Here is a 27829-nt window from a genome sequence, read left to right on the forward strand (position 1 = left end):
AAACCGCCCACTCTTTATAAAGGTTCCGACAAGAGAGTAAACTGTTCACTCGGTTCAGATTTGTATTCATTCAGGTAATTTGTTATAACCCAGAAAACAGCACTTGCGGTATTCTGAAGACATTCCTATGAATATGTTTTAAATAGGATACATCCATGGAGAAATAATAATGCTAATATGTGACCCTGGACAACAAAACCAGTCTAAAGTGTCAATTTTTCGAAATTGAGATTTATGCATCATCTGAAAGCTGAATAAATAAGTTTTCCATTGATGTATGGTTTGCAAGGATCGGACAATATTTGGCTGAGATACAGCTATTTGGAAATCTGGAATCTGAGGGTGCAAAAAAAAAAAAAAAATCAAAATATTGCGAAAATCACCTTTAAATTTGTCCAAATTAAGTTCTTAGCAATGCATATTACTAATCAAAAATTAAGTTTTGATACATTTACGGTAATAAATTTACAAAATATCTTCATGGAACATGATCTTTACTTAATATCCTAATGATTTTTGGCATAAAAGAAAAATCGATCATTTTGACCCATACAATGTATTTTTGGCTATTGCTACAAATATACCCCAGCGACTTAAGACTGGTTTTGTGGTCCAGGGTCACATATAAGAACCTGTGCCAGAGCATAGACTGTGCCAGAGCCATTATAGAGACAGAGTTGCGACAACGGAAGTTCAGTACGCTCGATCGTCACGTGATTCACGTAGAACTCAAATAGTTCCAGGAAGTTCATGGCGGGGAATACATTGAGTTAGTGAGACAGAACTGCGATTTTTGGTAACTAGCAGACTATAAAGTAATTTCTTTACATTATTTATATAAATGTATGCGTAGTATACACATGTAGTTGTATCACTGTTGTTTTTAAAAGATAAAATCCGCTAATATTTGAGGATTAATGTGGTCAGCTATCCTTACCTGCCATGTTAACATATTTTAGGTTGACGTTACCATGGTAAAAGTCCATGTTTGCTATATAAACGACATCGTGGTCTTTTACCAAGTAACTTCAGCCTATAAATATAATTATGTGTGTATGTGTTCTAACAACTTGTATGTTAGTCAAGTGCAATCACATCTTAATGTTCATTGTCGTTTTATTAATCTCATGGTATATGTTAAGTTTGTTGTCTTTGAAAATTCATTCCAAATAAGTGAAGATATTTTAAGATTAAGTTGGAATTAATCTCGTTTAATGTTTTTGATTCTTGTGCACCTCTCCATTATTAATATATAAATATATATTTGTAGTATATTCAAATGTAAAATAACTTAAAACATTTTTACCCATTTAATCATATATCTTATGTATGTTAACTTTTGTTATGCACTTATTTACATGCTATAAAGCATGCTGTCCTTGAACAGTCTCCACTATAGTTTGCTGTGCTGCATGGGAGCGCTCCAGTCACTCACAGAAAGGAGTATGAATGTATGGTTTCATGGAGAGGAGAAAAATTATGCATCAAGTTTTGTTCAATTCACATTTATTTGTATAGCACTTTTTTATTATAAACATTGTTTCAAAGCAGCATTACAGAAAATGTATGTTTCTACATTACAAATAAGAGTTCTGTTAACAGGTGTAACGGTGGCAAAGTAATGTTCATATGGCAGAAATGTTCTAAAATTAGGCTATACAAATCATGCAGTTAAGTAATACCATGTATTCAGAAACAATGAACAAATTAAAGCAATGGTTACAGGATTTGATCATGTTGATTACAATGAAAGGAAAATGTAGCAGTTTTGTATGTTTATTCAGAGTCAGCTTTATCTGAAGTCCTCTCAAGGGTGTCATCTCTTCACAGGTGCTGGTCATCTGAAGTCTTCATATGGGCTGGATATAGTCAGCTGGACTTTAGTTTAGCATGTATGGGCTGGATATAGTCTAACTGATTGTTTTTAGATGGAAAAACTGCCCATAACTCCTGCTCTAGGATCTGTTTTCTTCGTAATAATAGCATAACGAAATAGATTTGGCAAACAGTCCAGTGTATCCAGTGTATCTTCTGCTTTGGAAAGCGTCAAATGATTTTACAATGGATTTTCGCAGAGGTGAACAAAGTAGCCAATCACAGACCTGTTTGTTTATTTCTACAACGCAATGGCCAATCAGAGGTGTTTAGGTTGGAATCCACGCACTCACCGCTTTTTTTGTCCTGCGCCGAGTTCTATCATGCTCATAACTTCATAAAAAATAAATAAATAAAAGCTTCATTCATTGTGTGGTCACATTCATTGGTTAAAACGGGACTTTGTACGATCGTGATGAATGACAGTTTTTAATAATTTTAAAGGGAGTGCTCTTTGCATGCTGTATACTATAATATATTCAGAATTGAAATAAAACTTGTTTTTCATGCTTGACAAGCGACCACGTACGACACAGAGATAGCTAACTATATATAGATAGATCAATATAATCATTTCTGAAGCACAGAGTTTGCATATTAAAACCACTTTATTGACTTGCATAATATGGAATTTCAAGTCTGTATTTGTTAAGTGCTTGCATTACAGTACAGTCTTAAAAAGCGTGCTTAGACTTCTTGTTAATTGCCTCAGATGGCAAGTCAATCTTGAACAATCTTTGTACACTCATACCTGTTCAAAAATAAATAGTGTGAGAAAATAACAATTTTAGATTAAGGCAATGCTCATTATTGGGCTTTATTGTGAGCTACATAATCTCTTTCAAACCCAATTTATGATTTTGGAAGCCTATTACCAAAATGTATTACTGTTTTCACACAATATGATTCGGTAGCTATATTTAAACATTCCTGAAAATGGAAAAATATAGCTTTGTTTGTAATTGCACTCTCAGAAATAAAGGTACAAAAGCTGTCACTGGGGCGGTACCTTTTCAAAAGGTACACTTTTGTACCTATTAGGTTTAAATATGTGCACTTTAAGTACTAATATGTACCTTTAAGGTACCAAAATGGACCCTTTAGGTAAAAACATGTACCTTTTGAAAAGGAGAGTGTGGCATAATTAAATGTATGGTATGATGCAACATAATATAGTATAAATATAATGAATAAAAGGCCACAATGAGTAACTCATCTTGCTTAAAACATTTCTATTAAAAATGCATGAAAATAATCTATTTACTTTGCCACGACACCCATGTGCAACTTCAAAACATACAAAAATTGTACCAGCTGAAATTCAGATACACAGCAGAGAGATATGCCATCCTACAGGTTACATGCAAATTATTAATAGATTAATAGCTGATTACAGAATAAAGTTTGATCATGCAGGCCTGTGCAGATACTAGAACATGCAGTGCAGAGCGCTGGTTGCAGAGAGACTATCCCAATCAGAGTTTCCCAAGGTTTCAAAATCAGAAGAGGAGGAGGTAGATTTCATGATGGAATCTCTAACACTATGTCTTCTCTCTCAAACATTTCCAGAGAAAGAAAAGCCATGTCTCTGATTGTCATTCACCTGGTGCAAAGGAAAAGGGAAAACAGTTATTAAAACCTTTACTTTTCAAATATTCACTCATTAAATCAAGATTTTCCTGTACAAAATACTTAACATAGACGGTAAGACACTACTGTTCAAAAGTATGGGGTCAGAAATTAATACTTTTACTTAGCATGGATGCATTAAATTGATCAAAAGTTTTTTTGAAATATAATATAATATAATATTTTACAGTGTTAGTATTGTACTATTTGTGATCCAATAAATCCAGTCTTTGTAAACATAAGTTTACTTTTATGAAAAAAATAAAAACAAGAAAATTCAAGCTCAACTCAAACTTTTCAATGGTAGTGTGTATGTATATACTTATCTGCCTGCCAATTCCTTCTTCAGACATGATCTAAATGAAGTAAAACGCTCTACAGTCTTATAGCCCTGCAGAAAGAGAGACAACATTTCTATTAAAGAAATATTAACTTATTTACTATCAACAAACAACTAGCTAAATTACATGGGAAAAAAATACTCTTGATAGTACATTATCAGAAGAAAATGTTGCGATTAGAAGTAGTCCTAATAATGTTAAAAACCCTAAAGGAAGCTATAGGAAGTTTCATTGTACAGATATAGCTACTTAGCACTAGGTGGTGCTATAGTTGCAGTGATACTGTCCTTACCTCTTACAATTACATTCGAATGCTTGTAATATCTCAGTGATGTTAAAGATGATGCACCATTCTGTCCCATACACCCCTCTCTTACCCTGCCTCCACGGTGCAGCCGGTCCTTCATGATACCAATGAACTCTTTGTAACTGAGCTGATCATCGTGATCCACATCAAATATCTTGAAGATGGTGTTGACGAGGTGACGGGTCAGCTTAAGTCCTGTTGCAACATACACTGCCCGAGCAAACTCATCTGGAAGACAGAGAGAGATGCATTCAAATTTAATGTAACAGGATCAGCTCATTTTATAGTATTTTGAGAATACAGTGGCAGGTTCAAAGTATTTCACCTTGTCCAATGGAACGACAGGCAAAGTTGTACATCTGCATGGCAATGGCAAAGTCTTCGAGGTTATTGAGGAACTGGAAGAAAGACCTGAACTCTTCAAAGGTGATGCCCTGATCATGAAAGAAAAGAGCAACAAAAAAAAAAAACACAGGGGCAAAAGAAATCCTTTAATCTGAGACATCCAATCTAACAGACAGAGCTGCCATAAACTGACATTCCATTCCATTTCTGTGAAAGACACGACATAACACAAAATCCACAAGCACAATTCACATTTCATATCCAAGCGAATCTGTACTGAACAGACGAATGCAATGATGGACAAAAATAAATCAAGATTTCGATATATGCAAAAGAAATCGGACGCTGTGCCACTCATGCTTGTTTGCTGATGCCTGTTCTGCTCTTTGTGCTCTGCCACACTGCTCACAATGATACATGCGACGATGAAAGGCATGAGTCATTTTACAGCACAATGTCATAAAATTGTCAGCCTGTCTAAATGCGGAGAAGAGAAAACAAACAGTATGACATCACAGACTGGAATCAAAGAGATAGCTTGCAATTTGACTGACAACAGAACACCAAGAATGTCTTAAAAACAGCTCAAAAGTTCGGGGTCTTTTTAAAAAGAAGTCTCTTATACTCACCAAGGCTGAATTTATTTAGTCAAAAATAGCATTATTTTGAAATATTATTACAATTCAAAATACACATTTTTATATTTATTTGAATACATTTTAAAATTAAATTTGATTTGTTTATGTGATGGCAAAGCTGAAATTCCTGCAGGCATTACTTGGGTCACATTTCCTATCATCATCAAAGTTGAAACTAGTTGTGCTATTTATTATTTGAAACGAAAGAACTATAACAATGCAAAAGTCTTCGATCATTTAAAAAGTCTTCAAAAGTTTGATCATTTAAACGTGCCCTTAATGAATAAAAAAATAAACTTGACCCCAAACTTTTGAATAGTAGTTTAGGCAGTGTACACCCAAACATTATATTTGTGTCTTTATTTACTCACCCTCATGTTGTTCAAACCCTGCATTACTTTATATCTTTATAACATTTGACAAAACATGGACAAAAGCACCCAAGACATTTTCCAAAATATCTTCCTTCATGTTCCACAGAAGAAAGAAAATGATACGAGTATATCATGAGGGTGAGTAAATGATGACAGGAATTTAAATTTTAGAATTGAATGCATAGAATACTGCAGCATATTGTCCTGCCTGTCAAAATGAAATCTATGATTAAATCTTTCCCCTGAGGGTGTCAGTGTGTATTAACACAGATCTGCTTTTTGGTTGTAGAAAAAGATAAAGGGTAATGAGGTAGAAAATACCTTAAACAAACACAGGAAAGGCCTGTCACAGCTATGCTAATCCACATAAACCTCTCTGGTGAGTATTTAACATAGTGCTAGTTACACATTAGGTTTAACTGTTGAGTAGGTTTGATGTTTAAAGCTGGATTTGGTTGGATTAAGTTCAGGACTTGGCACTCTGGTGGAAAACCATAAAATGCCATAAAAGTGAGTTTAGGGTCTATTCCGTGGGAATTTGAGAGGAGGGTGAAGTCATTCTAGCCAAATGTACAAACTGCTCAAAGGGGCCCCAAAACCTGATACCCTCAACACAAACAGATCCCTCAGATAGGACTGGGAAAGAGCTAAAAGAGAGCAGTCAGGCATGGAGAAACCTACATCAGGTGACCCTATATAGATGGACAGCATGACAATCTGTATTCAAACACAAACTTTGCCCCAAGCACATACGCACCCCACACCCACACAAATACAGTGGGCGAAAAAGTATTTGGACACTTCACTTATAAATGAAGAAATTTCATTATATATATTATAGATAGATAGGTAGACAGATAAGAAGGTAGGTAGGTAGATAGAGAGGTAGGTAGGGTAGGCAGGTAGACAGGGTGGTAGATAGGCAAGTACATACTGTAGGTAAGTACAGGTAGGTATGGTAAGTATGTAGACAGGAAGATAAACAGACAGGTAAGTAGGTAGACAGGTATAATGGTAGGGTAGGCATGTATAGAGGTAGACAAGTAGGTCGACACATAGGTAGATAGACAAGTAGGTAGGTAGCCTGGTAGACAGGTAGGCAGGGTAGGTAGGTAGATGGGCAGGTAGACAATAGGTAGACAGGTAGGGAGGTAGGGTAAGTATGTAGACAGGTAGGTAGGGTAGGTAGGTAGTGAGGTAGACGAATACATCAACATGTAGCTAGACAGACAAATAGTAGACAGGTAGATAGGTAGCCTGGTAAACAGGTAGATAGTCTTGTACACAGGTAGACAGGTAGGGTAGGTATATAGACAGGTAGGTAGACATAGGTAGATAGATAGATAGATAGATAGATAGATAGATAGATAGATAGATAGATAGATAGATAGATAGATAGATAGATAGATAGATAGATAGTTTAAGCGTGGATGAAGCAACCAAATAGTTTTTGGGGCCACTGTATATTTTAATAAAATTTAAACTCAAGAAATATATTGAAAGCTCTCACGATAAGATAATCTTAGCCGGTTGAAAGTAAAGGGAATTTACTTTCTTGAACATGTGCCACAAAATCAAAGAGAGGGAAAACAACTAAAACACAAAATAAAAGGCAAATCCAAACAAAACACGATCTGATCAAGAGCTGCGGGACGACAAATCAATCTGGCAGGGACAAACCTCTGCTTTCTTCCAGTGTGTGATAAACAGGGATAACAGAGAGAATACAGGAAGTTTTTGTACACTGTAACAGAGCTGGAACTTACCCTGCATCTTGTGTGTACCTAAGACCTTCTTCGACTATATTACACCATTACTATATAGCAAATGCATCATTACAGCAATCAGTATAGATATACTGGATACTGATGATAATATCTAGAAAAAAGGGATCAGGTTTCTTCTGACAGTCATTAAAGATTGGATTAATATACAGTTTGAACAGAGCCTGTTTTTTTTCTTTTTAAGAATTAATATAGGGGCACAGTACAGTACACCGAACAAATAAAAAATAGACAACAAAGACACATAATATAACATTTGCATTAAATAAATAGTTCTTTACATTTTAGAAATAGTAAAAATAATAATAATTGTCAGCATTATTTTTTTTTTTTTGCGAGTTAACTATTCCTTTAAAACAACTGGGCTTCGGGAAAAGACCAGATCCACTTTACTACAACGTGTGAGTTTGACACTCGCTTTTTAAATAAACATGGTAATAAGAAAGATGGCCATCTGCAGGATGAAAAGGTTTAGTCACCTAGTTGTAGAGAGGTGAGAACAGAGAGACTATAAGATTAAACTGCAGTTTACATGCAAATGTCCCACACTCACAATGGGGCACTTGAGCATTCAAGGGTGAATGAGCACTCGAGGTGTGTAAATGTGTGTAATTTTGGGCTGAATAAGAGAACTTTTTACATGCATAGAACAAACATATGTGCAAGTTAATAAAAATGTATTTGTAGTTGTATTTTTAATATACAATTTCCAAGTGTTGAACCATGTAATGCTGTTGGGAGGAGAAGTAACATGTTGGGTGAAAGTGTGAGTATGGGGGAGGTGGTCGTCACAGTTGGCCTACACCTTCCTTTCAGATGAAGTTAGAGGCCAGGTGACGTTACTCATTACCTTCTCATCAGGTATGCACTGCCGCACATTCTCCAGATAGCTGCGGATATCTTCTACGTTAGTGTAGCGCAGCAAGATTCGTGCAAAGTCCTCCTCACTGATGGTGGTCATGCCTTTGGAATAGGTCAGGAACTCAATCTCCAACATCTCAGTTTGCAGATTATCCATAAATCTGAAAGAGCAATGACCGCAATAAGAGTCAAAGTCAGTTTGCAGCCTTAGTGAGCATAAGAGATGTTTTAAAAAACTTTTTTGTCATTTTATCATGCCACATCTTGTTAGGACAAGCTGTTAACTGACTTCAACATCTCCTTCTACCTGCTTGATGGACATTAGTTCTCATGCATCCATCCTTGCCAAGTGGAGATGAATTAGTGGCATGTTTTTAGAGCTTTTTTCAACTCAAGTTGTCATACCTGTAGAAGTCGTCAAATGTTAGCTCCGCCTTCCCCTTCTTGCCAAAGAAGTGCACAAGCAGAGTGGTGTCAATCATCATGTTCTCATCGGCACGCTGCGATTGGTGAGGAGTGGCAGTAAAGAGAGCAAAACGAGAAAGAAGAAACTATGACAAAAATCATTCTGTCTCTGGAATAAGAAATCAGTCCATCGTAGGCTTGCTGAGCCATTCAGAGTATCAGCCATCCAGCCCTTAAAAGTGTGCATCCATTTATAATTTCTCCCCTGAGCCTACATGGGACATGTTCTGAGAAGACGTGCAGATCTTTATACCATAAGTGGGTGAGAATGGCATAAAGATTGTATATTAGTCTAAAACAAAAGCACAAAGAGCAATGATACACAGAAATGCACACAAACATGCCAGTTGTGTGCATATAGACCCCCTGTATACATCTGGTATATTCAATTACAATTCAATTCAATTCAATCACAAAATCGCTTGTAAGGATCGGACATTAATACCAGATGTAAACAGTGAAAATACAGGACACCAAGACATGACAACAAAAGCAAAGACACACAAAGCATCCATATCGCATGCATTTCTGCAGCAAACATTCACACAGCATATCTGCAAGAGATTTGTGAAAGAAATGCACACGTGAGCAAATTCCACCTTTCCTTCTCTAGAGACAATCTTCAGTTTGTTTAAACACCTTAACTCTAAAGTTAAAGATCAATTTGAGCTATCTTGCAAGTATCATGAATCCTTTTTATCAAGTGGAGCTCAGGAAAATGCGTTCATGTTTTTCATTCACCAGTTAAAAAAGAACCAGTGGCCAGTGGCACAGCATCCAAAAACCTGGAAGATGGTGGCCGAAAGGTGCAAATCCAGCTTGTTTTTTTCTTTTCTTTTCTACCCATGCTTCACCCTCATCTGCAAGAAGAGCCTATCATGCTTAGAGAAGGTACAACCAGGCATAAACACTAAACAGCTCTTCTCATGGCTATAGGCCTCTGTGCAATAAAGCGGGCCAGAATGCAAGTCCATGCTGTACCTCTAGCTTAAAATCCTATCCACGGAGATACAACCAGTGGGTAGTTATAAAGAGAAAAACAATGATTCTTTTACACTAGCCAAATAGATTCAGAGTCACAGAGGTTTGGTGTTTTATCAACATAATATTAAAATAGCACAAAATTGTAAAACAGGGTGGAAATGTTAACTTCTGATCCCAAGAGTATGGAAGTCTGTTTCCAGAATAGAATAGAATAGAAAGACCATAATTGTGAAATAGCGTTTAAAATAAAAAAAGTCCCAATTGTGAGATACAAAAAGCACAATTGTGATAAATAAAGCAAATACCTTTTTATTCATTCATTAACAGCCTTCCATACAAGAGACTGTTCCAAAAGCATTGTAGGTATGTTCTCAACTCAGAAGCTGTTCCAAAAGAGTAAGTTAAAAGTATACAAGTATGCTGTCTTCTAAGATACCTTGTTTTAGCTAAATTCAAAGGCAGCATCATATACAGCCCAATACACTGCAGCTTCTCCAAGTCGAATGTTGAAAAGAAATTTAGCATTCTTATATATTGCATTCAATACTGACAAAAAGCAGTTCCACCTAATTAAAACACACTATTTCACCCAATATTTGTGTGTGCTATTCATTTTTGTGTATATTCACAACATTACAGCTCTGTTGGAAACAACTGCAAGTGTAAGGTGAGGAGCATTATTAGTGTGATGCATGTATAAGTGACCCTTAACAGTTGCTACGTGCTACTTAAGAATGCTTTACATCAATCACTTATTAGGTTTCATACCGATTAGTATGCTGCCTTAAAAGGTAGCTGCCAATGACCTGTCAAAAATTCATATATTTATGGGGATAATGTCTTATCCTTAAATCCTTAATAAAGAAAAAACTATTTCAGTCTTTAAATTTCAAAGTTAATTGTCATTTCTTCTTTTGTGTAATCATGTCCTGAGTGAAAATAGTTTCAAAGTAAATCCTACACCATTATTTTTTTTTCAGTGTAGATTAAATATATACATGTTTGCAAATGTTAGCTTTGGTAGAAAATTCTATATGCTAAATATATTTATTTTATATACTAAAATACAATACTGGAAAAAACTGATATTACTAGCAAAGTAATAAAAAAAAAAAATTACTAGCAAAGACTGAAAATTGATTCAAATCTGGTATGGATCAAATCCAAATGTATTTTTTTGTTGTTTTGTTTTTGTATTCACCCCCATTACTATGGCCACTGGTGGTCATAAATATAGCAGATGAGCAGAAAAGTCATGTGACTGAAACGGATTAATAAACATATCTCTCTTTTATCTAAAACATTTATAGCTGTTTTTCTCATTTCACAATTTCATCATCAATCTGCTGGAAGAGTGACATCACAACACTGTGGTTACAGGAAACCATTAATGTGAGGTCATCATTCTATGTAACACCACAGCCAGGCCCACAGTGTGACTTAGACGCTGCCTGAAGCGTTTTACTCTTTGATCTAAAAACAGCGGTAAAAACAGTGATTACTGCTGTCGTCTTTAAGATGAGTAACCTCAATCGCACTTCCACACATGCTAGCATGCGCCCTTTAGCCCACAAACACACAATGTCTGGTACCCTGCAGTTGTCAACTCAGACAAACAGACCTGTCTAACTGCTGTGTCATCTGAGGAAGCCGAGCTGAAATTACCCTTTCATTGTGAATAACAGACTAAGTAAATACAGGGCATCTGCACACAGCTCTCCACAATCATTAAACTACTGCTTCCTACAGACGCCCTCTATTAGCCATTAGAACACAAACACACCATCAGGATGAGCAGACATATTCTGACATATTCGGTGTACAAACAAAGGCCTTTAATGTGCCGGCCAGCTGAGAGCACTTACGATATTATAATTCACAGTCGGTTCAACACAAAGATTGTACATGCAAAATATCTGAAAAACAACTAAACACAGACATTGATATGACAAAATTACAAAAACAGTTGATGAAGCATTAACAAAGCCATTTTGCAATTCTCTGCAAAATTCTCTGTAAAGAAAATCATGTTAAACGTGAAACCCGAAACCTAAACCTACAGTACACACACACACACACACACACACTTGTTTCTGTGAATTGTGGGGACTTTCCATAGACTTCTATTACTTTTATACTGTCCAAACTATATTTTCTATCACCAATCCAACCTTAACCCTAAACCTACCCCTTACAGAAAATCTGTTTGCATTGTTACACTTTCAGATAAACATCCTTTACTATTTTTAATATATTTTTCCCTTGTGGGGACCGCATGCTGGTTAAAAATTTCAGGTTTTACTATCCTTGTAGGGACATTTAGTTCCCACAATGCATAAACAAGTACACACACACACACACACACATATATAAATGACAAGAGCACATAATAAAATAAATACTAAACTAAAATTAAAATGAAATGCAAACATATAGTTAGTTCTATGAAAGTATATAAATAATACTGAAATAACACTGATAAATATACATACATCGTTTTTTTTTTTATATCTTTATATCTTACTACTTTGAAGGTTTTTAATATTTAAAATTAAAACATCCCAACAGAGTTTTTATTTTTTAATCTGAGTTTTTGGAAAATACACTTCCATTCACTGAAAGCCAGACTTTTTTTTTTCTTATCAACAAAAGTATCTGTTTCTGTGTTTTTACTGAAAAACAAGGCAAAAATACTGAATGGTTGATTGATTGATTGATTTTTGGAGTGAAGCATCAAAAACAGATTTACTAGAATATCAACAGTTGATAAAATACATAAAAAAGAGGGATGAAAAAACTAATAATAATAAAAGGATATTCATAGGTCATTAAATGACGATGATGTTATACAGTTGGGATGCTAAAACAGGAAGGGGGAATGACAGTTACGATGTACCTTTTCTAGGTGAGAGTATCGTGTTAGGGATGGCTAGGGACAAATAAAAACATGGGATGAGACTGGAGGACAGAGGGCTACGGCTGTACCTCTGCCAGGTCAGAAAACAGGGCTTGGCTCGCGCCACGTCTCAGCATGTCCCAGTAGCTCCTGGGCACAAACTCCTGACTCTCTTTTTTTAGCACCTGCAGAGGGGTTAGCATGAGATGGAAAGCTGTTATCATGTTAGCTTCGACAGACATGGTTAATAAGAGGATGTGTCAGGTGGTCTCTCAGTCCTTTTCTCAATCATGAAAGATATATTGCAAATTTATCAACCTAAACCAATTAAATATACTGTATGAAAGATTAATATGAAGATTGGGAGAGGGGACTTGTTGATGTTAGCCAAATGCTAATTGTATGTAGTTATATGATGTGAGTGATCAATAATTAAAAAAAAAAAAAAAATCTGGGAGATTAACCAAGATTGAAGGGTTTTATCAGCATGTATATCAATATATCAGGTACAGAATTTTCTGTGAAATGGCTCATGTGTGTCATCATTCACTCACAGTATTCAGTTTACACCACAACACAAAATCTTGATTATGACTGGTTCAGTCTATGAATATTTTCAGGTTTGTTTTAGATGCATATCACTTCACCGTGTTCTTTCCAGACACTTGAACTAATAACAGTGGCTTAGACTTAAGCAATATACTGGCACAAGAAAGGGTTTTTTGGGGGAGAACATTTTTTTCTTGTGATAAACACACAGAGTAACCATGACGTAAGCAGAATAACCGATTCTGAACTGTTGCATAATTGAAAATGACTGCATATGCACTTCACAACATGACAGCAAGTGCATTCAATAATTTAATGATTTATCATCAGTTGTATTTATACAGAGGCTGAGAGACTAATAGTGACACATCAAGTTAAGGAAAACAGGAAATATATTCTCTCATCAGTCCTGTGCTGCAAGTAGCCACTTTAATAGACAATGAAGACCCTTGTCTTTCACTCTGTCACTCTCTGGGATTCACAGATATACTGCTGTGCAATGGCAAAAGACCGTAACTTCGATTTTTGTCGAAAATGAGTTATTGATATTTTCGGGAGATTGAAGACATCCTTTATCACGTACATAAGCAATTTCATTGTTTTTCAGAGAAAATAATGGGTCGTCTCAACCGTAACTTCAAAAAGCCCCAGAGAAACCAAGGCAGAACACCGTATAACACCAGTTATGGCTCTTTCACTTTGTTTGGATGCTCAAATTGAGTTACGGTGTTCTGCCTTTGTTACTGCGCGTCAAAATGAAGTTATGGTGCCAGCTTGGAGTTACACGGTGTTCTGCCTTTTTTCCTGTCCATTAAAGTCTGACGCATTTAAATTACGGTGTAGACAAATGAATTAGATCGCGATCTACCAAACAAAGCATACTCCATTATAACAAAGCACTGTAAAGACTAGACACCTTGGCAGCACTTCTCACTTTTTTCAGACAATGCAAAGGCAGAGTACATTAACTTCAAAATAGGGGTAAAAATGTAGTTTGAGCCAACAATTTTTTAATGTAGATAATTTTCATTACTAAAACATCTAATTGCCAAATTTCCAGTGTCCTACCTATAATTAATTTGGCTGGACAAGTAAAAAACTTTAAAGTCATTTTTCTCAGTTTCACACTCTAGCGAGTTAAGGTCTTTTGCCTTTTCAGGGCAGTATAGTATATAAATAAGTGGCTTTATCCAAACATCACAGAACTGGACCAACGATCACCAGCTCAGGAGGGCTTTCATGGAAACTCTTGTTAAGATGTTTGTGTTTGTACTTGATCTAAACATGTGAAAGTGGATGCTTTTGTTTTTGTGAGGACAGAATTGTCCATTATTAATTAAAATAATAATAATAATAAATTTTGTAACATTGTAAAAATGTTTTATGTGTTAGTCTATAGTAATTAGAATGAACTTTTTTACTATTTAAAAATAAAATACATTTTTAATACGTACTCATTTATATTTTCTGTTGTTTGCAGTGTCATCAACCAATGCATTTATTTAATAAAGAAATACAGTAAAAAACATTGTAAAATATTATTTATTACAATAAAAAAAAAACTGCTTTCTATTTTACTCTATTTTAAATATCATATATTACTGTGATGGCCAAGATGAATTTTCAGCAGCTGTTAGTCCATTACTACAGTCTTTCTATTATTAGTCTTCAGTGCCACATGATTGTGCTTTGTGTGACACCTTATTGTCTGATTATTCGATGAATATAAAGTTCAAAAGAACAGCATTTATTTGAATTAGAAATATTTTGGAACATTATAAATGTTATGTCTTCACTTGCACATTTAATCAACTTAATGCATACATGCTGAATAAAATTATTTTAAAATCTTATTGACTTCACACTGAATGGTAGTGTATATAATGATTGCATAAATCCATTAATGTGGTCTTGAAAGAGTTGAGAAATTTTTATATTGAAATCTCTGAATTTTTAAATGTCCCCTTAATCTCATTGTTGTCTAGAAGAAACACCCTCAACATCTCATTTGAGAGATGTAATGTAAGTGATTTAATAAGTGAATGTGAAAGACTCCAGAGCTGGCTCAATAGAAAACACATTTTACACCAACAACTCCACCTACTCTTACCCAGACCTGTTCTTTATAGCCCACTGATGAAGTTTGTAACTGACACATTGTGGTTAAAGAAACTAAAATCAATAAGAATCAAATTAGACTGATTGTGGCAAAACACCCACATGCTCTCTGACCTCTGAGGTCCACTCCACCTCCCTCCACATTTTCATTCAGTCATCTGCAGATCTCTCTCATTCTCCCATCATTCCTTCCATGATTTCAAGATTCACACAGAGGTTATAGTTCACAGGTCAGAGGGCCGGGGGTGATACATACGCTGTTTACGGGGGCAACCTGATATCCATAGAGCTGCATACTCTACACAGAGACGAGAGGAGAGGTCACAGCATGCGGAAGAGGAGAGGAAGGAGAGAACGACATAAGAAGAGATGGACAAAGACAGGTTAAACATGCAAAGAATAGAAAGTGGTTTAACCACAGGACAGTTGGCACACTTTTGTAAGCTTCCAAGAGGGGATGACGCGACTGGCTCCCTCTCAGACAGCCCTTGAGAAACCGGACATGTGAATGAGATAAAAAGGGTTATGCATCCGGGACAGGCAAAACAAATACAGATAGTCTAGAGGAAGTTTACAGTTGATGGCCAAATGTACTCAGATGTTTTTAGGATATATATATGTATATATATGTGTGTGTGTATATATATATATATATATATATATATATATATATGGGGATTTTGTACATTTTCTGAAGATAATGTGAATGGTGCTTGCCTGTGCAAAACTTGATGTTATGATTCTAGGCAGTTGTGGTTATTGTCAAGGCATGGTGGGCAAAGGCTGTATTTGATCAAAAGTACATTAGTACATTTAAAAAATAAATACTTTTATTTGAGCACATTTAGCACTATTTTAGAAATGTTAGCACAATAACCACTTTCTATTTTATTATATTTATTATTATTTAATGTATTATTCACATGATCCTTCACTTTTGATCAAATTATGTCCTTGTGGAGTAACAGTATTCATTTCTTTAAAAAAAAAAAAAAAAACTTACTGACCCCTAAACTTTAAATTTTCTATCAGTGCATCCCTAGATACAAAACACAACTCCTCTTCAACAGCCAAAGTTTAATACTTAGGTTAAGGTTATATCACTAACCCCAGGTATGAGCAAAACAAATACTTATGCAAACACCACTAATTACATGTTACAGTACCACTATCTCACTCCAAGCTCTTTCAAAGAGCGCTGAATCCAGTGAGTGTGAATGGATGTCACTTCTTCTATATCTTATGCAGAACATGATATAATTTAGTAATGATGTGTTGAAAGATATTTACACAAATTATATATGATCTCTTTACAATACCTCCGATTAAGTTTTCGCACAAGTTATCCCACAGTCATCTGACAAACAAGCATCTTAATCCCACTGTTAGGTTTGATTAATATGACCTTAATCACTGGCTCATTGTACATTTGCAGCATTTAAAATAACACTAGAAATATTGCGCCCCATGTCATGTTTGCCCTGATACTGGTTGCCATGGGACAAAACATAAATAAACATTATCATGTCATGACAAAATATCCATTTCCATTTCCACAGAAGAATAACAAAATAGAGATCATTTTAAATAAGAATCCCCAATCACATTGAACAAAAGCCAGAGAAAGTTGTGAAAGGAGTAACATAGAGGCTGTATTCCAAGTTAATGCCATAAACTCTCTGAACCCTGTTTATCTCATGAAATCCTCTTGTTTTCATAGCTCTGAAGAAACAGCTTATGGGAGATAGTAGCAACCCCTAAAACTCATTTTGGATTTTGGATCAAACTCTTATCCAGGACTTACCGACAGTTTGGACAATATTGATTATTACTGATTAGGCATAACAAACTACAAGCTTTATAAAGCCATTTAAAAATAACCTTTGTGACAAAATTAATATGCAACAGTGAGATACTGTCCACACCTAATTAGTAATTAAATATACTGTTTATAACACCTTCTACAAACAGAAAACAAAATAGTGTATGAACCCCTATTTTTTATTTTTTTTTGACAGGAGGAAAAATCATCAGAAATGTTGACCATCAAGCTCAGGAGGTTTATGTTCTATGAGAAAAGTATTTTGGATACATCTAAATAGTTTTGGATTTGTGTGATTTCATTTTTTTCTTAAATGTACAAGTTTGTAAAATACAGGATTATAATTTTAAATTTACAATTTGGGAGAACTAGGACTGAAAAACAGATTACAATATTGTTATAAACAAAGATCCTGATATCAACTTACTAGTTGAGCAGATTTTTCAGCATCCCCCTTTCTTCCTTTTTTCTCATTTTTCTTTCGGAAGATTTCTTGCAACTATATATATATATATATATATATATATATATATATATTAAAAACAGAGAAGAGAAAATTAATAATGATGAGTCAAATAATTATTTTTAAAAACAAACATCAAGGGCTAGAATCAACAATTTATCAACTCACCACGAGAAATTCCCGTTTATCCACCATCTGGTTACCGTCAGCATCAAACATGTTAAAAGCAATCTTAAAGCCTGCATGAGGCTCTAAAGAATAGATGCGAAAAGAATGTATTATAAGTTGTAGAACAAATGCAATAAAACAATACAATGTATAAATGCATTTGCTCATTAAGCACTGCAGTCAATCTGGTAAACCACTATTAAACATTAAGCCACTAGGTGGCTAAAGCAATGATCAAATCAGAGGTGAGGCCCACATTTCTAAGAACCTGTTATCACCTCAAGAACTTGCAATACACTTTTGCTTTCACCACTTTTCCTTTCATCACTCTCTTCATGTGTTTTTGAACCCGTCAAGAGCCACATGTCGTCACTTTGTTATGTTGCCTAAGCAACAGCAGAAGAGAACATGTTAGGCAGCGTGTTTCTGTGTTACAGCTACTTTAAAGGCACTAGCTTAGTCAAACGGCCATAGACAACTCTGTACAAAAGAAAAATCATAAATTACTTAAAATCTCAGTTATTCCTCCTAAATAGTGAATGGAAGACTTTTGCTGAAGTCTCCTACTTCACAGACATTTTATCTTGAGATAAAGAGTTATCTCACACATGAATGTTTCCGAAGAAATCTCAAAAATGTAACAAACTGTGCTTCTTGGCACAAAATTTGCCAAGATTCCAAAGTCTGTGATTTTATTGAACTCGTATTTCTCACAAATTCTTCCATCACTAAATTATCTGAGCTATGCTATCCACATTCATTCATATCTCTATACAGTTAGTGTAACATAACATTTGTCTCATTTGTGTCTAGATTACAAATGTACATGGAACTTAATATAGGCCTATATGCATAAGGATATAAGTATACTTTTGATCCTGTAGGTGATCAACAATTCTTTATTTAATTTTATACTACAGGGCCGTTGAATGCTTAAATCTGATTGGCTGACGAACGTTCTAAGGTGTGCAATTATTTTCAGGGAAACGCACGGCGAACGTAGTTCCAGGCAGCTCTTGACCGCATTACATGACCATATCACTTCGCCAAATGATTTCTGTTATTTCAAAGATACAACAGCAAAATAACCAAAACCCACAACGACACTGACCAAATAAATAAATATAGTAAACAATATGATAAAAACGACAGATCATGTCCATGTTTTTGCCACAAAATTGCGCTTTATTATGTACGGAAAGCACATACTCTATCTCTCCTGCTCTCTCTCCCTCACAGACCGCACACACATAACAGTTACAGTTTCCACACACACTAACATACATCGCGCTAATGTTGTTAGCGCTACTCTGACGATTTTATCAGTAAACAACTTAAAAACTACATGATTTCTCACAAGCGAGGTAACAATAACGGCGCTGTTCGTGAACAAAAGGAACTAAGTTTCACTATAACTAGAGACATTGCTGCCGAACACTATTGAGAGACGCACAGAGGTAATCTCTCTCTCTCTCTCATAACTTAGTTATTAACTGTATTAACTGCATTAATCTGTTATCAACGGCTCAAGTCTCCGTTACTAGGTTTACAATGTCGTTTTGGAATTAGCAACGGAGGCGTTGGATGAAATGCGGAAGAAATAATCCTACTCACAATAGCGATTTAAGTAGAAATACCGGACGAATGCCTTGAAATATATCATCTGATCGATGTCTTGAGGTGTGGCAACCGTAGTATAAGCGGAATAATTGACTTCGGTCCGTTAAATTATTAGAAAAATAATGCACACCCGAGGTGTAACGACCACTCCGCTTCGCGTCGTGACCGCATCACCACCTCGGGTGTGCATTATTTTTCTAATAATCCAACGGCCCGTCGTCAATTATTCCTTACTTAAATGAATTCTATTGATTTCAAAAATGCCCATTTTGTGAACTTTTTGAGTACTAGGGCAATTCAAGAATGCTGTTTAAATATTGCAAATATATGTATTTATATTTATTCCAAATAATTTTCTGAGAAACATTTGATATTACAGAAAAATATAAATGTGCAATCACATGTGAAAAACATTTGAAACGCACATGAAATGTGGTTTTGGAACATTTTCATGGTTCACGTGTGTTTCACATATATTTCACAAGTGATTTTAACATTTATGATTGCACATGTGAAGTTCATGTGCTTTTTCTGTAAGGGATTTAAATAAAATATAACTCAGAACTCAGTCTCCTGAGATTTAAATGAGCAACCTCTGAGCAGCAAAATCTTCCTTTGGCCTGAAATCTGAAACTTTAAATGTGCAGTGAGTAAAATGTGGCTTTAGAGAAACTTTTTTTGGTGAGGGTGAGAGTCTGGGTGGGCCTTGTCTGAGGTCTGAACCACACTACAGACGTAAAACATCCATGGACCAGAACGATCTTTGATTCATGCTTAAAATAGGATACATGCATAGTGTGCTGATTTCAAAAGAGAGGGGCACAGAAAAATAAAGCATGGGATAGGAATGAAAGGTTAAGGGAAGGAGACAGAGAGAGAAAAGATGGAGAGATAGAGGTCATACTCACTTGTCAGAATGCAGAGCAGAAAGAGATACTCCGTGTAAGCGATGATGCCTGAAAAAGGATATCAAAGGGTCACATCCATTCTGCTAATGTACAGTAACACACTAACAACCTACAAATGGCCTCGTCTTCCCTTTTTATAATCTCTCCTTTTTCTTTTACTCTTTGTCTAAACTGAAAACTCAGGAGGCGGCTCATCTGAAGCTTGGATTAAAATGTTTACTGATTTTCAAAGCTAGGGGCCTCCAGAGATAGATGGAGTCACATACCCTTTTCCCTTCTTGTCCTGCTCCAAAAAAAGGACAAGTAATCCCCCCTTTCATGATGATAACATCTAAAAAGGTGCCTCTCGGCTAAAGTGGCCGTCTACATTTAGGCAACATTTGCCCCGCGTTTGGCCCACACACCGAAGCTGAAGACTTTGACACTGTGAGTGACCGCCATGGAGACGGAGGCTGCGTTCAAAGGCTTCTGTTTGGATAAGGGTGTTCTAGAGGCATCCGTCAGGACTGGGAGATGTGCCCCATTTAGACAGGGAACTGTCCCTGCTTTTGTTAGACTCGTGAGAAAAGTGGCAAAGTGGAGTACGAAGGAAAGAGAGAGTGAGAGTCAAAAGAAAAGCCAAAAAGATACAAAGCGAGGTGGGCTGATGGAAAGATGGAAGTTCTCTTATGTAAAGGCACTGGGGGAGGGCATGGAGAAGGGATACGTTTTCCTACACCTCCATTGGAATTGTTCCTCTCCACAGCTTCTGTGTGAAGGGGGACACGGAGACAGTAGCAGGCATAGAGATAGTTCAGGGTGAGTGGACTGAGTGTTACGGGACACTGCCTGTGCGCCTTCGGGAGGACAACCCGACACTGAAAATTCAACCCAACACCCGCGGTCTCACACACTCACTCAAGCAATACAGAGGCATTCAAAGTCCACTGAGCAAGACAGCTCGAGCCAGAAGAGACAATCAGGTTGGAAAATTTGGGTATAATTTAGTTATTTTCTCAAATCTGACTTGCCCTCATCTCTTAATGTGCTTCATGGAAAAAAGAAAATAATACAGGTTTAATAATGACATAAAAGATTAACAAATCTTCATTTTTAGGCAACTGTTGCTTTAAAATCCAATGTGAATTCTGAGGCTTGACGTTAGAGTTGAAAACTCGGGGTCAAAGGTTATCACTGGCGATCTAAAACAAATTTGAAAGACATTAATAGATGTCTAAAAGTTGCTTTAAACTGGTAAAACATGGCTTTTTAGCTGCAGACATGTTGTTAATGTTTACACGGTGCTTACAAATGTAGTAAATCTTTGTTTTGAGCAGGGCCCCTTAAATGAAGAGGAGCTGTTTTACATTCCATTCATTCCTTTTCAATACGGTCTCAATACTAAGTCTGTCTCCTAGAGTTTAAATGCCAAATCTGATGTGTTTGTATGAGATGATTCATACTTTTAAGTCTTCGCATACCAATCGTTCTCAATTTATAATGCAAAAACACTAGCATGAGACGAAAGGTCTGGTTCCTGATTTGGATGCATAACAACAGTAATGGAAAATATTTGCAGAATGTTTGTTATAAAAAAAAAAAAAAAAGAAAACAGCACAAATGAGCTCTAAAAGGTATTCATTTACAGTCTATATTAGTTGTTCTCAACTGTTATTAATCAGAACTGCACAGGTTCAACTTTAGGATGAGGATGTCACATAACCTGTCCAGGTTGGTCAGGGTTTCTGCATGTCTTTTGAAGGTAAATTAAAGACCCTTTAAAGACCAAGTAAAGAAAATTAAAGGGAAATAACACAGCAACATGAAAAGAGAAAAAGACGTTTTCATACCCATTGATATTTGTTCTTGTTTCAAGTATAAATCAATTTTGTTCGATTTCTTAGGAAACAAGACTTCATATCTTGCATCTCAAGCAAACATATCTTGATTTAAGAATGTTTTGAAATTTTTATTGGAAAACTAAACATTTTTTGTACTGCATGCAACATTTAATGCTGTGACATTACCACATTTGACGAATTTAAGGCTTTCTGCTCTGATTTAAGACCTTTTTAAGGTCTTAATTTGTGGAAGGGGAATTAAGACTTTTTAAGAACCGTTTTTTAGAAACCCTTGGTTAGTTTGTACTAACTGACAGCAAACAAAACATTTAATTGGACGAACGACCCTTGACATGAAGAACAAAAGGAGTTTTCTTATTGTTTCTTAAAAAGCTGAGAAGCCTATTCATAGTTGTTATTATAATGCATAATTCATAAATCTATTACTTTAATATTTACAGTTACAGTAATTTCAAACAAAATAAACTATGCAGGACAGGGTATTATTTTAATAAATAAATAAATACATCTCATCTAAAATAATAAAATAAAATAAAAATGATAAAAATGATTAAAAAATAAATTAAAAAAAATAAAAATAAAATAAAATATGGAAATAGAACATAAGTGAACATATTGATTTGTTAGACCAGAACAATCATTACTTGGTGTTCATTTCCTTGCTATATAGGGTTTGCTCAAAGTCATACTGCAACATTTTTCTTCCCATGCCTCCTTCAAGTTCTTCACTTAGACTTCCCTTGAGTTCGCATCCTCTTAGAAACTGCTCCTTAGAGACCAGAGCACGTTCACGGATCTCGTTAGCATAGCTTCCTCAATTAACATCTGCATGCTATCATTACCACAGCTTGAGATCAGACGGCGTGTCAAGCTGAAGCTTCTCGTGCACGAGCATCTGCTGGATGCATGGCTCCACATCAGTGAAACCAACAAGATAAATGTACCGCTGCCAATTTAAGGTGATGATTTCAAAAACTGTAATTACTATGAGGAAGAACAGAATTCAGAGGGTTTATTTTTAGAGTCCTGCTGGAGTGTAAGAGGGTGGAGTGTGTGTGTGTGTATAATTATCACCGCTGGGAATTAGCTGGTGGTGTGAGCAAGTGCTGCTACGTACGCCACGAGCAAATACTTTAATTGTGGCTCTGCTGCTGAAGAACTGCTCGCTCTTGCAGTTATTGCAACAATATTTATTTAGGTATTAATGCAATTCTGCACTCTGTTTTTAGGTTTCATTCTTCGTTCTGGTCAGCAAGCATGTGTTTTGCCTGGAGAATGTACGTTGCACTGGTCCCAGTGAGAGAATGAGAGGAAATGGAAACAGTGAGAGAGAGGGAGACGTAGAGAGTGAACTGAGCTATTTTTAGGAGTTGCTCACAGGAAGTGAAAGCCTCAGGCCCATGCTTAACTGGTGCTTGACTGGTACCCACTGAGAGAGAGCAAGAGAGAAAGAGAACGAGAGACAGGAACGGCGAGGACAATTCTGCACCACTCAAGTATTTCACATTCATATCATTCTGTACAAAGACTGTACAAAACTGAGAAACAATATTTTTACCCCGTTTCTGTCTTCCCATGCTCTTACAAAAAGAAATAATGTGATACCATAGTACACTGATGGTATCAGGTGGTAATACAACAGTACACTGATAGTGAATGAATATATATAACATGGTCTTTACATGGAATAGATAACTCAAAGAAGGACAAGATATCATGCTAAACAAAAGCAAACAAACAAGACATGGTAATGTTATACCTTTAAGAACAGAATACGTACAAAATTATACGTGGTTTCTTTTTCTTTTTCATTTTTACACAATATAATTATGCACTACTGTTCAAAGAAACACTTTTGTTTTAAGCTCCATTAAATTGATCAAAAGTATCAATTTTTTAAATATTTCTAAATGCATTTCTTTTGAATTTTCTATTTATATTAAAAAAAATTTTTTTTTTAAATCACAGTTTCCACAAAAATATTAAGCCGCACATATATTGTTTTAATTGTGATAATATGAAATGTTTCTTTAGCAACAAATCAGCATATTAGAATGATTTCTGACGGATCGTGTGACACTGAAGACTGAATTAATGACTGCTGAAAATTCAGCTTTACTATCACAGGAATAAATCATTTAAAATATATTACAAAAGAAAACAGTAATTTTAGATTGCATTCATATTTCAGAACATTACTGTCTCTGATTAAATAAATGCAGCCTCAAAACAATCTTACCGACCCCCAAACGGTAGTGTATATTATGAAAGATAGCCATTGCTGTTTTACTTTCATATTTTTGCATATATACACTCACTGCTTTGATATGACCCAATAAAGAGTTTCTAATAATGAGCTGGAATGCAAAACTCACCTCGTTCCCGAAGGTTCCGGAACAGTTTAGATGTTCCTTTCCACACTGGTGGAGTGTCAGACAAGATCTTCTCCAGCTCCTGTAAATCATGACAAAACATACTTATTTGGAAAAAAAACGATTCACTCTCAGGACTATAAATACAGTGAAACGCAAACCTAAGTATTATCTATAAATAATAAATAATTTAACTGAGCTATCATGTCTGCATAGCATGCATTACGAATAGAGTTACAGCATACCTGTTTGGTGAGGGACCTCCAAGGTTTCCTTACTGAGAGAAACAAAAAGAGGGTGGCCGGTGAGATAAGATCAGGATGGGGGTTTCATCCTATAATATTTAACAATCAGACAAAACAAGATTTTTGGAGTAGCATTTTTCTTTTTTGAACAGACAGAGTTCGCTCTCAGAGTACAGAAGAGGATGGAGCTTTGTCGAGAGGCTAGGTTTGTCTTCAGACATAATGCAACTGTTAAAACTGTTTTTGTGCATTGTTGATTTTTGTAATACTACAGTGCATCTCATCCTCATGGACTGCACCAGATTTGCCAGTTTTTGCTGTGAGATGTTACACCAAGACAGCTGCAAGTTCGTAAACACCTGTAAACCATACATGTCTCAAGGACTGTTCCACAGGTGCATGTGCATAATCATTTTTGGCTCACAGAACAACTACAACAAATTTATTGTTTGTATAAAACCTTTCTATTAAAGATCTGTAAAGCTTATTTGGATTTAATGAAATGATCTTTAAAACACATAAAAATAATGAAATATAATCGCCTCCTGCTACTCATACTCAACATTTGTCAAAACATGGAGCAAGTACAAACAATAGGGATTTGCAGGTATAGCATTAATGGATGTCGTTCTTTTTGCATAAGACTGTTGCCTGTTGTGTTTACTGTGGAACATTATGACATTTATTCTATCAAGACATGCACTTCAAAGCCTGGTTTGAATCCAGCTAAGTAAATAAGCACTTCTGTTGCTCTCTTGCACAGCTTTGATCTGATCCATTAAGACCCATTAATGACTTTTGTTTCTAATATTTATTCATTAGCATGCTGGCAATCCATTTAGTAGATTAAGCCCCAACAACAAACCATTTAATTCACAATGATGATTTAATTAAACATTACATCTCCATAAAGATTTAAATACTTTACAAAAATGCTGTTTTCTGTGCACTATGAAGTACTGAGGAGAAAGAAGCCTGTCATATTTTTTCTTCTTCTTATCTAAATAAGTAAAAGGACACCTAGACATCTCTTTCTCGCTCATGTGTAAGTCGCTAGATAAAAGTGTCGTCTAAATGAATACAGCAAATGTACAAACACAATGATCTGAGGTAAGTCTATTTGTAACACATTAGATTAAATGGTTTGAGAGGACCACATTAGTTGATTCGAAGACCATCATGTACTTCCATAAAGAAAGATATGCAATTACTGGCCCAAATAAAGATGTTTAATCAGTTTGAGGTAAGTTCATCTAATCAGATTTTATTACAGCTTTGCAGTCTGTTGCTGTTTGAAATCTAATTTTAGGGTTTAGATGGAGCACATGTTCACATCAGAAAATAACATGTGACTCACTGCGGGGTTCGCTCATGGTGACCGACTCGATGAAGTTCTGAGGAGTCATGTACAGCTGTCCCTCATACTCCACTGAGCTGAAGAGACGGAAACGATGCTCATGAGACGACATGTACACGTCACTTTCATCAAAATCAAACAGTGGAGCCTGTAAGAACCAATGACCAGCAATACAATTTGTTAATATTTCTGTTTTTCAAAGCCATTGTCTTTATCTCTGCAAATTCATGAATCACAAACTAAAAGGTTAGTGTTGAATGGCTAATTATTAGTAGTAGTGAAACTGTCTTTGTTCAGTTAGCTTGAATGGATAAGATCTCTGAAAGACATCAAAAGGTCAATAAAAGGCATCATGTAATTGTTATGCCCTTTTGTTTCATGAAACTGAAGATTTTACTGGGTACACAATCAAAATATTTAATTTAAGATATAGATATTAAAATACTAAAATACATTTAGATTGTATTTAATACTACAAATAAAATTTGAAATACTTGTTTGATTTTAAAAATAAATGCACATTTTATACATATATACGCATATACAAGCATAAAATTTTAAATTTAATTTGTAGTAACATTCTTTTTTTTTTACATTAAAAATAAGAAAATCTCTATGGAATTATGTCGTAAAAAGACTTGTTTTCGTTATAGTTTTGTTTGTCAGTAGGCCTATTAATTAAAAATATTAAAAAAGTGTTGATGTGCTTTGAAAACCATCAATACATCAAAGACACGAATACACAGCATAATGCTATGATGTAAAATAATGTATTTTCTAAGGTGTAAAACGATCTTAACATTTTAATCTATTAAATAACACTTGAAAAATACATTGGTTTTATATGTAGGAAAACATAATCTAATGCATGGAGATAAAATATTAAGTAAAAGAAAAGTTTTATTTAATGTGGCAAGGCACACACTAGGAATGAAAGAACTTGAACTGCAACGTTTCCACACCAATCAGGAAAACATTTAGTTACTAAGTGGAACAGTCAGACCAAAACATCTGGCAGCCCATGGAAACCAAACCTGACCGTCTGCCAAAGGAACAAAAATCCCAAAAATATGTTTATATGCACGTGCCAAAGAATTCTGTACTTAGACATGACAGCTCAACGCTGATAGGGTGCAGATTACTGTTTGACAGGCCTCTATGATACAGCACAGATAGGTACATAGCTGTTTTATCCAACCGTAACGCTCGGATATGTGATCTGAAACGCGCGCGCAGTCATTTCAGCACCATGACTGAGGAAAGCGCCCTTCTTCCTGCTGCAGCATCACACAAACGCGCATTGTCATCCAAGCGTTATGACTGTTTGTGTGCTCAAGCAAAACAATTCACCAAACTCTACAGCATGAAAGCCTAATAACAGTGCACAATCCCTGTCCGACTAGCAGTTGCACAGATATGACGCCAGGAAAAAAGCACTAATAGGAAGCAGTGTTACGTGGCACTGAGAAGAGTGGGAACAGTCATACCTTCTCCTTGGCGGCTACAGCGGGTAGTGAAGGCAGCAGAGCCCGACAGCTTATCCCATTTATCGGGGCTTTCCTCCCTCGGAATCCGCACATTTCTGTATAATAATAATACAACACCGCTCCTCCGGCCGAAACGCCCACAGCAACCGCTATTCCTCGGCGTATGCATCGCTTATCCTTCACCGGAGAACGAAAAAGCGCATTCCGTGTAGCTGACGACAGCGACAAACTCCTAAATATGACTCCTAGTCTGCGCACAGCGGCCATTATTGTTGGTATGACAGAATTTGTCCAAGATTCTCGAGTTCTCATTCATTCATCGCGAGATGTGCTGCTCCCTCACCGGGATTACCCAAACCAGAGAAACAGCAAGTCCAATA

At 35.8% G+C, this 27829-nt stretch overlaps 1 protein-coding gene and 1 long non-coding RNA gene across 8 annotated transcripts; one reads left to right on the plus strand and one right to left on the minus strand.

The window, feature by feature from the left end:
• Positions 1 to 860: 860 nt before the first annotated feature.
• micu3a (mitochondrial calcium uptake family, member 3a) lies at positions 861 to 27768 on the minus strand. Of its 7 annotated transcripts, XM_058782622.1 has the most exons (16): positions 27450 to 27767; positions 25963 to 26110; positions 24606 to 24637; positions 24364 to 24442; positions 20148 to 20195; positions 17620 to 17702; positions 17416 to 17487; positions 15423 to 15464; positions 12589 to 12684; positions 9601 to 9615; positions 8560 to 8654; positions 8144 to 8315; positions 4478 to 4586; positions 4223 to 4380; positions 3831 to 3895; positions 861 to 3481 (listed from the first exon to the last, which is right to left on the minus strand). In XM_058782622.1, exons 1-16 carry the CDS (start codon positions 27759 to 27761, stop codon positions 3475 to 3477), a joined length of 1533 nt encoding a protein of 510 aa, XP_058638605.1. In that variant the 5' UTR covers positions 27762 to 27767; the 3' UTR covers positions 861 to 3474. The 7 variants fall into 7 exon arrangements, with proteins under 7 accessions (XP_058638605.1, XP_058638628.1, XP_058638614.1 ...); XM_058782645.1 differs by lacking the exon at positions 15423 to 15464 and having other exon boundaries at positions 27450 to 27766; XM_058782631.1 differs by lacking the exon at positions 9601 to 9615 and having other exon boundaries at positions 862 to 3481; positions 27450 to 27766.
• On the plus strand, positions 17710 to 23449 carry LOC131544471 (uncharacterized). The gene is made up of 3 exons (XR_009272141.1): positions 17710 to 19076; positions 22836 to 22947; positions 23218 to 23449. It is a non-coding gene; the product is annotated as an uncharacterized LOC131544471 (long non-coding RNA).
• Positions 27769 to 27829: the final 61 nt, after the last annotated feature.

The sequence above is a fragment of the Onychostoma macrolepis genome, chromosome 01 (genome assembly GCF_012432095.1).
Source record: "Onychostoma macrolepis isolate SWU-2019 chromosome 01, ASM1243209v1, whole genome shotgun sequence".
In the NCBI taxonomy this organism is placed as follows: domain Eukaryota; kingdom Metazoa; phylum Chordata; class Actinopteri; order Cypriniformes; family Cyprinidae; genus Onychostoma; species Onychostoma macrolepis.

What these genes read in the sequence shown, in the direction of transcription:
- micu3a (XM_058782622.1), bottom strand. Translation starts at nt 27,761, where the DNA reads ATGAGAACTCGAGAATCTTGGACAAATTCTGTCATACCAACAATAATG. An exon ending in ATAAACGGGAATTTCTCGTG is followed by an intron (nt 17,488 to 17,619) that starts GTGAGTTGATAA and finishes ATATATATATAG; the next exon opens with TTGCAAGAAATCTTCCGAAA. An exon ending in GGCTGCACCGTGGAGGCAGG is followed by an intron (nt 3,896 to 4,222) that starts GTAAGAGAGGGG and finishes CTCTTTCTGCAG; the next exon opens with GGCTATAAGACTGTAGAGCG.